Source organism: Lepidothrix coronata, unplaced genomic scaffold, assembly GCF_001604755.1.
Source record: "Lepidothrix coronata isolate B3197 unplaced genomic scaffold, Lepidothrix_coronata-1.0 Scaffold8, whole genome shotgun sequence".
NCBI classification, from domain to species: domain Eukaryota; kingdom Metazoa; phylum Chordata; class Aves; order Passeriformes; family Pipridae; genus Lepidothrix; species Lepidothrix coronata.
Window position 1 is genome coordinate 7,452,575 of NW_016690188.1, and position 12,651 is coordinate 7,465,225.

The following is a 12,651-nucleotide window of genomic DNA, read 5'->3' on the forward strand; positions in this document are numbered from 1 at the left end:
AATTAGATCTTTTAAAATATATGTACTTCCTATCAGATTACACATACTGAGTTCATGTTCTTGCTATAAAATGACATCCTTTTCTCCATAATTAAATTTATATAAATTCTACAGGCTGCACAAACTAACACCAGGGGCATTTTTGTCCTTTTATATAAATGGAAAGAACAGGAGTGGACATTTCTCTACCTATTGATCATCTTTCTAGAAATCCATATAAATTTATTTTTTAAATGTGCATCAAAAGGAGGCTGAGTCCGTAGGTTCTCTTGGCATTTGAAGGAATGAATTTAGAATTGTAGAGAGTTTGTCAGGCTTAAACTCAGCATTAGCACTTGAAATTGTTCTAAAGGTTTATCCTCAGAGATGGAGCTATCACACCAGCAATTTTTCTTACAAAGGTCTTTGAAGTTTTGGTAGCATAACAAGTGTGTAAGTAGAAAGAGCTGAACCACAAAAGCAAAGCTAAAAAGAACAGTTCTTTTATTGCGCAAAAAAAAGGGAAAAAGAATCAACTGTTAGGGAAGTGTGGCTATTTCAGTTGTCCAACCTAGGTGGTATTTATAATTGCATAACTGCAGTAAGAATTAAGCACTGTGAGTTGGAATGAAGTGGCCTTTTTTACTAAGAGGTTTTCTCTGTGATGGTGATATTTTACTCTTAGTGGTTTGTTTGTTTTCTAGCACACTGTAACCTTATTCTGAAATGCAAATGGTAATGTCGTTGTATGCTATCATTCCTATTCATAAAGGAATATACGAGATAATGCTAGTTTCAGGATTATCTCTTTAGTTTTACTTTTTAGGTAAGCTGCCACTCAGTGTGGCCCAGTTGCATTAATGCAAATGTTTTACTAAAAATAATATTTCAACCCGGAGGCAAAAAGGCCTCTATATTACTATACTCTGTACTACTTTACGTATTTTTAGTTTTTGGGAAAGCTCCTTTCATATTTCATTTGGCATCAACTGTTTTGACATAAAAAATTGAATTATTTCAGTCACAATTGTGACAAATAAAAATATTTTTTTCCTTAGCTTTTCTTTGAAATGAGGAAAACTTATATAGCCCAAAACCTATCAGTATATTAGGTAACAATATACAAATGAACCTACATTGTATAACTAAGAAGAGCTAATACATATGTTTGAGCAAAAATTGATTGTCAGGTTGTGGCTTCATTGACAGGCAGAATATTTTTGTGATTGATTGGGTTCAGTTATTACATCAGTGCAATTAAAGAACCATATCCTTTCCAGACTTGCTGACTCGCTGATGATACACTTATGGTTTTCTTTGATTTCTCCCAATTACCTGATCCTGTTCTGTCCATACTAGCTTGTAAATGACAATAGATTTGGTACCTATACAAACAGATCCAGTTGTGCCATTCTAGAGAATGCAGCAGATTTTTGAGGGCTAGTTCCTTCCTCCTCTGTAGCCATGATCCACGCTGAAATTTTGTTTCTTGTTTTCTGAGACATTCAGGGATTTTTAATTTTTTTGAGGCTTTGAGGCAGAGAGGGCTTTGTAGTGATGGGTCAAAATGCAAAGCCAAGATTGTCAAGTACATTTTGAGCAATCACCTTTAACAGCATGTGTTAATAGGGTTTGAGGAGGGTTTTTTTGCTTCATGGACTTACTGCTCTGCTTTTTACAGTCTGCGAAGATTGATGTCGTGAAAACGCCATCCCTATCTCTTCCCTTAACACCAAACACCTTCCTAGAATTAATGCAGAATTAATGTGTGACCAGCCAGACTTGAACCTGTGTAATTTTGACATTTTCCAAGGAAACAAATTAATTCATTATAAAATGTAGTGAGAGAAAGTTGAAATAGCCTTTTTTCTCATATATTCTGTATACTGTTGCTATATTATAAGTTGCCTTTTGCATTGTAATTTTTATTATCATGCTCTTTATAGGTGGCCCAAAACTTTGGCCGGGATAACAGCTTACCATCCCTGTCTCCAGTATTCTTTTAACTCCATTGCATTTCACAGTGGTGCAGAAGTGCCTAAAGCATGGCGTAAATGTAATCGAACTGGACGCTGGGATGAAGAAAACTATTCTGAATGTCCTTATTCACAAGAAATAACTCAAGTTCTTCATGCTTTTAGTCAGGTAACGTTATGAAATCTAGAGCTTCCCTTCTCTAGTACTGATTTTGTTCAATACCTTGCAAGAAATGTCTGTTAAGCCACAAGTTTGGGATAGATGAACTTTTGACAAAATGCTTTACTTGAAAGACAACAATGTGTTTCTTTGGTAATTGGAAATTGTAGTAGAAACAACAGCACGGCATTTATTGCCTTTATTTTAATTTTTTTTCCTTTGAGTGTTCGAAGTCTAGATGATCATTAGTAATGTTGCCAGAGTGATCAGTGCTTCACTTCCATTCCTTCTTTGTCTTCTCCTCGTTTATTTTTCCAGAAAAATATTAATTTCTCATGAAGTCCCATATCAGAGTTTTGTCAGCTGAAGTGCCTTTCTTTATGAAGTGAAATGAAGCTTACTTTAGAATGCCTTTTTGATGTCTTCAAGAAAAGCAGTACTTAAAATTGTTTCTTATGGATAAGTAAAAGAGAGAATAAGATGAAAAAGAAGATGGATGGAAATTAATGACAAAAAAAGAGCGTAAGAGGAAACAGCAGGAGGGATGGCCCAGATGTGTAACTGTCATACTAAATTTTACAACTTTCAGTTTCCTTGATCATTTCTTCCCTAGTGGTATCAGTAGTGCCAGATAATACCACAGAAAGTTTTTTTTCGGATGGGTTCATACTTAAATGAGAATTATTACAATATTAAGAGAGGCAGTGCAATTATAGGGTAGTAATTACGAAGGTGTCTAGAGTCAAGTCCATGCTCCTGTTAAGCAATGAGGTTAGGCCCAGTTTCTCAGTGCTTTAGCCACTCAGGTCTTTACAACCTCTGAGGATGGAGGCTGCACAACTTCTGGGGGTAACCTTTTCAAATGCCTGACTATCCTCATGACAGGAAAGATTTTCTTCATAACCAGACTGAACTTTTGTTTCAACTCACTACCATTGTCCCTTATTCTCCCACCATGCACCACTGTATATAGGAACCCTTGCTGTTGTTTTCATGATGATCTAGAGACAAGGCAAGGTTAGTAGCTTGGTGTATTTTATGAGGCCAGATAGTTACAGTCTAGAAGAAGTAGATAAAAATCTTCAAAATTTGTTGGCCTGTTGTAGTGGTTTCTTCAGATAACAGCAATGAAATCTAAGACCTAAGGCTGAAGATATATTCATATACCTCTGAAATTTATATCCATGGTATATTGATGCACATAAATCCATGTGAAATTATAGGAAGCATTATACAGATGGATGTGATCTCCAGTTTTTAAAGAGAATGAAGCTAGCTGATTTATTACACCTAACAATTCTGATGTATTTTCAGATGCACATCAATTTGACAACCGTGCTTGAATTTTCCCGCCAGCTGACAACCTACACAAGAGGTGCTTCCCTCTTTGCAGATAAAATGGATGTAATATATTTGGCTTATATAATGGAAAAGTTAATTGTCTTCGTGGATGAAGTTCAAGATGTAAGATATTTTCTCTATGCTGAAAAAAAGTATCACTTAGGAGTGAAGTCTTCACATATGGCCCTGTCTTAATGTATGCAGGCACACACGGAAGAGTAGCTTCTGAAACTGATTGCTCATTGCAAGTGTTCTGCCTATACTGTGATATGTCTCTTTATGCCAAAAAAACAACTAAACCTTCTCCTCTGACTGACAAGGGCATTGCTGCTTAGGAATAAAAACGGGTTTTTGATAAGCCACTTCTGTAATTCTTTTTTAAATTTTAATTTCTAGCATGTCTGACATGGACTCAAGGTGCCTCTCCATCTGGTCATTGGAGTTACACATGCTTCTTTTGTTTTCTCCATTTCATCAGGAGATTTTCACTGAGTTTTGAAAGGAAGTATCACTTCATGTAAAGAGAAGATAATATGTCTTTATGTGTAACTTCGTACAGAAACTTTTAGCATTATGTATGCCATTTTTACAGGGAGTTATGCAAACCCTCTGGGAAAAATAGGTTTTTACAGAGAACAGAAATGTTCATCCTAGCTTTGTTACTATTAATTTTCAGAGTAACTTCTAGCATAAAGATTTCATAAACTGTAATTTTTGTACACAGGATAACTATAGTTAAAACATTTGTTTTCTTTTGGTTTGGCAATGTGCATTCCATTCTGGCTCTGGGAATTGTAACAGTTAACATTTTAGTGCCAATTCAAGCCTCCAACTTCAATTTCACTATTATACACTAAATCTAAAGTGTATTATTAAGTGCTCTCCAAGAATGACGTTTCAAAGCTGCAACTTTATTTCACCTCAAAATCCTGATAAGATCTTACTGCTTTCTGACAAAACAAAAATTTAAAATTCAAAATAAGCATTTGGATTTGCCATGAAGTCGCTTTATATTTCTAGCAGTTGCTGCATTATCTTTAAAATTAAAGTTGAGCACCATCTCTACTCTTCTGATTTCTTCCACCTTTCAAACAGGTTTCAGTTTCTGATCTTTGGTATCAAAACATCTCCATCACTTATATTTACGTATCTTGTTTAGGAATCCCTTATTATTTTCTTAATTCAAAGCATTTCTCCTAATTTCTCTCTGTTTCCTTCTTCTGTTTTTAAATTTACACTCGTTTTCTCCCTCTCAAGTTCACTGAGTAGGGTCCTCATTCATCGAGCTCTCTACTAACACCCATTTCTGAACTCTCACTCACAAGGTGCAAAATTATATGTGAAGTGTCAATGGTTTCATGCCTGAGGCTGCACTTGTAATTATAAATCAGACTAAACTTCATTTAATACAAGGCAGCTGAAAATACAGGAATATAAAACCATTAGAAATCAATTAAAATGCAATTTATCAAAATAATTTCAAAAAAAATTTTAGGTAAACTAGTATAGTTTCTGTACATCCGCTCTGGGGAGTGCCTCCCATTCAGCATGAGATTGTTCGTTTTTATACAAGCTGATGGTACTTTGTCCCATCTGGTGGTTCACCTCTCAAACACGAGCTTCAGCAGCTGCACTGGGGACATACTTGCAACACACTACAACTTTTTGTCAGGACAATACACACATATTAGCCCAAATTTTTGTATTTTTTCATTGCATGCCTCTAATGCATTTAATTATAATATGAATTGCTTCCTTTTCTTATTTTTCTCCTTTTTTGTATTTATAGACTATTGTTCTGTCCTCAGTAAGTTTCTTCTTAGCTGATTGGTGTATGCTTCAATAGTTTTTCATAAATCACTCCAGTCTCTTAATGTGATTCATTATTATTCATTGTATCAGTAACTCTGTCACATTGTCAAAAGCCATCTAGAATTATCTAGTAATTATGTTCTCAAAAACAGATTAAATATTCCAGGAACAGTCACATAAAATTTCACATACAGTCTCATTATTTTGGTGTCCTTTGCAATACATGCGAAATTTATTTATTTTTTATGGAAAACACAGAACTAAATTCATAATCCCAGCCATTTCTTAAACTTTTTTCACCATTTGTAAACTTCTTTTTCCTTTGCACTGAATTATCTGTATATTTGCCTTATTTTTCTGTTTCTGTTAGTGTGACTTTTTAGCTCCTTGAACTTTTCTTTAGCAATATTTATCTCAGTCATTTTTTCTCTTCTATATACCATTTTATTCAGGTTTATTTATTACAACACTGTATATCTTTGCCATATCTTTGCCTTCAAAAATAGTGGTAATGTGGTCATGTTAATTTTCGAAATTTTACTCAAATTAAGTGTTTGAATTTTAAAAAGTTTATTTAAGTTTGAAATAATTACCAAAAAATATTCTCAATGACGTTTATTCTTTCTACTAATAAAATTTCAAACATATACCAGAATCTGCAACACGTCTTCTGGCAAAACAAAGATCTATCCTTCTGGTTTAGCACAAGCATGAATTAAAACTGCCAAACCTATGGCTAAGGAGGTGGTCTAAGTTTGCATCAGCACCTAAGCCATTTCTCAAATTTACTGCATTATGTCTGTAACAAAGATGTCTTTCAAATATACTTTCCTTCTTTTTTTTCTCTCCCTTACTTCCCCCTCAACATTTTTTGATTAAACATGAAGCAGTTCTATAGAAGTGTGTGGCCACTTTTAATTAGTTTAAGAAAGAGGGTAATAATTCTGGCATTCTGTTTATTGCCTGATGAGAGACTCAATTTGTCTGGTCTATCTAGAAAACAGGCTTTAAAGTTGTGAATCAATAAGCTTTTCCTTGATGTGAGTTGTACTTTCTTTTCTTGGTTTTTCTATTTCAGTCCATTTAATTTTCTTTATAAAATCCAAACTGTCTTTGAATGATGGTTACCAAGAGAAATAAGGTGTCTGCTTTCATTTGTACTCTCATCTACTCTTTTCTTATTTTGGAAGTTTTACAGACAATACCATTTTTGGGTTTGGGGTTTTTTTCTCTTCCAGGTTGGAGATGCTCTTATTGAAATTGCCAGCAATATAATGTTGGTTGATGACCATGTGTTGTGGATGGCTCAAAAGGAAGACAAAGCCTGCACCAGGATTGTACGATGTGTGGAACACATTGCAAGTCAAATATTGACCAGTAATATTCAAGTTATATCTAAGGTATTTCATAAAATTACAAAACTTTGCATAAGATTTTTTTTTCTCTTGAATTCTATTTGGAAGACCAAAGTATTTTTTAAAGTATCACAGATAGTATTAAAAAATGGTTTGCTTGATTTGATCAATTTTATTTATTGTTACAGTAGAGTGTTCACATAACTTTCTAGTGTCCTTACTATTCACTCAGTTTCTATTTTTATTGCCACTACAGTATATTGGTTTATTTTGAAAGGTCCAAGTTGAGTGAGTGAGGAGTGAAATTTTTAAGTAAAGACAACAGGATCCCTTGTTGCCTGAAGATTTTAATGTGCCTTTACGAGAGGATTCTAGTCAATTCTTGCTTAAAGCACTTAGAAGATTATCAAAATAGGTCTATCATGTGATCAACATTACTGATTTGGGGTTAGTTTTAGTTTTTTAGAAGCAAACTGTAGCTGTTTGAAATATTTTTTTTAATTCCTTAGCCTCCATCTACACAAATCTGCCTCTTGGATACTGAGGGATTGAAATTTGTACACTGAGACACCGTCTTTTTGTCAGTTTCAACATCTAATTAGTAGAAATACATCTAAATCAAAAGCTTTTAGAATTTTAGATAAATACTTTAAAGCCTTATCTCTCCTTGGGTTAGTTTGCTTGCTTGATTTTGCTTGCTTGATTTTAAACAACCTTTATTCTTTTCTCAGTTGTCCACTGCATTTAAACGAAAATACTATTAAAAAGTGAGTTCAGGTACCATTTCAATTACAACAATAATGTATAAAAGTAAAAGGAAAAAAAAGGAATTATAAGCTGAGCTGAATTACTGAGTGAGCCAAATAACATAATAGCCTTAGTTCCTTCACTGTATGTTTTCAGAAAAGCAGTCTTTCAAACAAAGACAAAAATATATTGGACTGTTTTCTGTAGGAAAGTTTTTATTTAATTTACATTTATATAAAAGAATCAAATTTGCTAAAAGTATATTAAATACACAGAGACATTAATGTCCCTTCTAGTATTTTTCACTGTGATAGCTAGGAGGACTCTGTTGTTTTATGCTTAGATTTCTTTTAAATGTCAAGTGACAAAGGCCACCTTTTTTTTTTTTTGTCACTGCTTCAGGAAGCTGTTGACATTACTGAAAACAGTAATTCTGTGTACTCAAACTTAGACCTGTGTCACTAACTGTTTGGCCATGCTTTGTTTTTTTGCTTCTTATGGTTTTCTGTAGGAGAATTAGTTTACTGTTGAGTGCAATTTGTAAATAAACAAAGCTGTGGAGTATTTTTGGTGTCATCTCATTCAATACCAAACACGTCTGTTCCTTTGGGAGGCCAGCCAGCAAGCTGTCTCACAGAAATTGCATCTACTTTCTTTATTTTAGGAAACAGCAAATAAAACCCCCAAGCTTAGGTAGGCAGTGGCTTATAGTACAATTTCCAAAAAAAAGAGTAACTCTATAAGCTGTGTCAGCCGTTGTCGCATAGAATCGTTTAGGTTGGAAAAGACTTTTAAGATCATTGAATCCAACCATTAACTCAGTACTGCCAGGTCCACCACTAAACCATGACCCTAAGTGCCATGTCTCATGTGCATGACTGTGTTCCAGCATTGAAAAGCTACTTGAGAGCCATGACTGTCACTCCTACATCAATTTTGGGACGACAAAAATGTTTTTCCAGTTCCAGGAGGTTGGGGAATGACTGATTTCAAGGTCAGAAATATACCAGGATGGATAACTTTGTTTAGATCTTCTTAGGTTTCCCTTGCTATCTAATGGCATACAAAACACTCTACAGGAAGAGTGACCACTAGCAGCTTTGCAGTACTAGACAATTTCACATAAATATATAAAAATATGATATATTTAATGTTTCATGTAATAATCATACAGCGATAAAACAAAGAAGACGTTGTTTTGCTGCCCGAGGAGCTCCAGCCCAGGAGTGCTCAGGTCCTCAGCTGTGGTGAGGCCAGGTGGGGACACCAGGCTGCAGCTCAGGGTAAGGGACAGGCCCAGTGATGGTGACCAGACCCAGCTGCATCCTGGTGGTCACCAGGCCAGGTGGTGGTGATGAGGATGGCCCCAGGTCAGTGGAGGACAACAGGGCTGGAGTCAGCCCTCATGGAGCTCAGCTGAGGGTTTGGAGTAGCTTCAGCTTGGCACTGGACCAGAAAGAAGCAAATGGAAGCCCCCCCCAGAGCAGAGCCCGCACTGGACCAGAAAGAAGCAAATGGAAGCCCCCTCCAGAGCAGAGCCCCTGGGTGCAACCAGAGAAGCCAGGGGTGCCCTGGGCAACCAAGTGCTCTTGGGTTGGGTCTGTATGGCTAGCACACCCAAATGAATTTCTCTTCAGTGTTGTTCTGAGGCACTTTTTTGCTCCTGCTTTTGTTTTGTTTCTGTGTATACACGTTAGATGTGCAGTTTGAAAAGGAAGATTTCCTTTTGATAACAAATGATGGTAAAACTTACCTCAATGCTTCTGTCAGACACGTGCAACAGTTTTAAAACCCAGCCCCTGAAGAGCTTTCATTTCACTCTCCAGCCAGTGAGACTGTCAGAGTATTTTAGACAACATGGCTCTTTCTTTGTGTTTTCAGCATTTGCAGCCTTCAGCACTGCTCTCAGCATACCCAGGTAACAGTCCTCTTTGGTCCTTCTGCTGAGTGGTGCCTTTATCAGAGGTTTAAGAAATGGACAACAAATTATCATTTTCTGCATCTGTACTGCTTAGAGACAGGATTAACTGTGGCTTGTTTCCATGGATAATTTTGCTCTGGGTTCATCTGTATCCCTTTTGTAGCTCATTTTGCAATCCTACATAATGAACACTGGTTTACCTTGCATTTTGCCCATCTGTTTCTAGGTGCTGACAATGGCATGTCCACACTGTTTAGACATTATAAGGCCTTTACAAGTAAATTTTGGGAGTGGAAAACCCCAAATGATTAAAGAATTTAATATTGAAAATTTAAAAAGTAGAGTTCGCTGTTGTGAAATCACTTGTATCCTCATACAGCATTATCTAGCAATCGTTCTGTTCACCACTACCCCACCAATGTACTGTTATGCCCACTGTATAACAGAAAACATGAAGCTACGAATAATTAAATGGGTTTTCCCAAGATTAAAGAAAACCTGTTAACCATGAGAGCTTTAACTGAGTCATGGAGCTTGATTCCTGTGATATGGATTATAGTATTCTGCAAGGAGTACAATTTGTAACTCCTTGAAAGGCTATCTACAGATGATACAAAAACTTACACAGGGAAACCTGGTTTCAGATTTTTTCGGACTTTTCAACAAACAGACACTGGATTTTTAATGCAAAAGGTGTTTGATTCTTACTGATCTTTGACATTTTTATTCAAGTATAAAAAAATAAATCACCATCAGGCAAGGACAGAAGAGGTGGAAATTTCATATGAAAAACGGAGTTTTTAGGAATTTAGAAACAAAAGAATCTTTAGGGTACTTCTACTTATAAGTAGAAGTATATTACTTATATATAAAAAAGTATTAAAATATATTGTAAGCTTCTAGATTTTGTGTAATTTTGACAAAAAGTAAAATGCTTAATGAGACTTCATGACTTTCATTTTGGAACTATGCAGAATCACCAGTGACTGAAGAAGGTACATTCAAAAACCATTTGATAAATTCAAAAGAATACTGGCAAGTCATGCACTGTATCTCATCCTAAAATTTAATTTGTTCTGGTACTGTGGTTTTTACACAGTTGGGCTAGCCTTTTTCCTGCTCTGATTTTTTCATGCAGAACATTTTCTTTAGATTCATTTATTAGCATGAATTAATGCCATTTTCTTCAGTGAAGTCATTTCTTGTCAGCAAAATGCCCCGAATTCTGAAGGATTCACACCTGTTTTTACTAAGTAGATTTACAGTACTTCTGTACTGCTAGCTTGTGTAACAGAAGCAAGTACAGTAGTGGGAATCTGCTCCATTGGTACACTTTCCCTGCTGCTAAAGTTGCTCATTTGTGGCTTAACTCAGGTATGTTTACATTGCAGTCAGTATGTAAAATGCATACACTCACAGATCACTAAACAATCTATGCCTGGAAGCAGAAACCATATAGTCCTATTGGTGTGGTACCAGTCTAAGCTAGTCAACCTGATTATAATACGAGCTGTTTATCTCATGCACAGGCCTGTGATGAAATGAAAATACTAGTTTAAGGATAGAGGTGCATATCTGCACTCTGCTACAACCTCCATGTAGACATTTCACCTTGCCAAAGGGTAGGCCACAAACCTACCTGTACATGGTGTTGCCTTGAACCACGTAGTCGTGTTCAATATCATAATGGAATATGATCTATTAAAAAAAATATTCAACTACTAAATAGCTAAGAAGGTTTCTGTTTAATTTCTGGGGTAGAAAGCACATCCTTGTTCATTTTTTAAATAATTCTTATGCCTGCTGTTGCTAGTTCTTTTTATAACTGTATTACTTTAATTCCAGATTCCATTGAAGCTAATAATGACACAATTGCAAAACTGATATAGTAGTAACTAATATAACTGATATAAACTGATACAGTCCTATGGAAGGAAGATTTGAGCAAACCTGCTATGCTGTTGTACAATTCTATATCCTATTTTTAAATAAATTCTGTTTTCTTTTTCACCCTGTGAATTTATATAGAAGTCTACATGTGCACAATCCATTATAAAGTATATGCAGTAGATACACAATGCATGTAGAATAATGCAGTTATGGTTAATGACTTTATGACATAACTGTTCTCAATGTTTTCACAGGTATCTCGTAATATTGCTCTGGAAGCCTTTATGATCAAGCCATCTAGTTTCACAGGAATGACTTGCACTGCCTTCCAAAAAATATCTGCAAATTCTGACAAGTCAGAGATGCCTGAGATGGGAAGATGGGAAGCAAATCACCATCCTGATCTATATTTGAATTTCAAGTGCAACACTGGGAATCTGAATGGTTCTTTGGTGAATTCTTCTACCAGGGTAAGTCGGTACGATTGTGAGTATAAGTGATCTACTTTAGCATGTTTTCATTAGTACCTTTAGGCAGAACACTGATTTGTAAAATGCATATTTTATGTGTTGTTAACATTGTAAAGTGGTTAATAATTTCAACATGTAAGTGGGCTTAAACTGGTGTATTGGGTGTAGTATATTTTGTTGTGCTAATGTGAATAGAAATGAGTACTTGCCTTGTTGTTTCTATCTCTGGTCTAGTTCTGCAAACTTTTTTATGTGCTATGTGTAAGCAACCTCTTTAAATGAATGTGGAAATATTTGTTTTAGTGAGGCACTCTCAGGGGATTTTATATTGCAAAGATGTATTTTTTAGGGAAATAACCTTTACTTTCACTAAACAATATTACACTATCATCTGGACTTTATACTGAGGGGGTGTTATGTTTGACTTTTTGAGTGGTAGCTGAAGAAAATAATAAATAAGCCTCTTAATAGAATGCGCTGTTGTTATCAAATAATGAAGTGGAACAATTAAATTTTGATCTTGCAGGAAATGGAATTTTGTATTTGGCCGAGCATGTTATTAAATTTAAGTATTACCGTGTTGAATTTTTGTTATCCTTAAGCTGAATCTCATTTTAATAGGCTTATTTCTTGAAATATTTACTATGAAAAAATAATGCTTTTTCCATACTAGTTTATGGAATTTGAAAGTATTTTGATTGAAGTTATTTTCTCTTTGGTGCATTTTCATTTGTCTGGGCTATGCAGTCGGTGATATGGTAGTTTGCATTCTCAGGGACTTCTGCTAAAAAGGGTCATCTTAATAATGGAAGAATAGGTTAAATTTGTTTCCTTCAATGGAGTTAATTTTTTTATGTGGACACTGCTAACATATCTATCTATATGAAAGAGGAATTCTGAAAAGAGATTGTCTCTGAAAAGAAGTGAGTTTGCCATCCATAAGACGAAAACCAAATGTCAGGGGTCTACAAGTTAAAATATTTCTGCAAGAAGCAACACT

The 12,651-nt window shown here is 35.3% G+C and overlaps 1 protein-coding gene across 2 annotated transcripts in view; it reads left to right on the forward strand.

Moving 5' to 3' along the window:
• Nucleotides 1-12,651, forward strand: part of ADGRA1 (adhesion G protein-coupled receptor A1) — a 263,876-nt gene that overhangs the window by 139,063 nt on the left and 112,162 nt on the right. For both annotated transcript variants that reach the window (XM_017804122.1, XM_017804123.1), the window contains 4 exons: nt 1,926-2,124; nt 3,430-3,579; nt 6,507-6,668; nt 11,436-11,651. In XM_017804122.1, the coding sequence (XP_017659611.1) occupies nt 1,926-2,124; nt 3,430-3,579; nt 6,507-6,668; nt 11,436-11,651 (727 nt within the window). The remainder of the gene's footprint in view (nt 1-1,925; nt 2,125-3,429; nt 3,580-6,506; nt 6,669-11,435; nt 11,652-12,651) is intronic.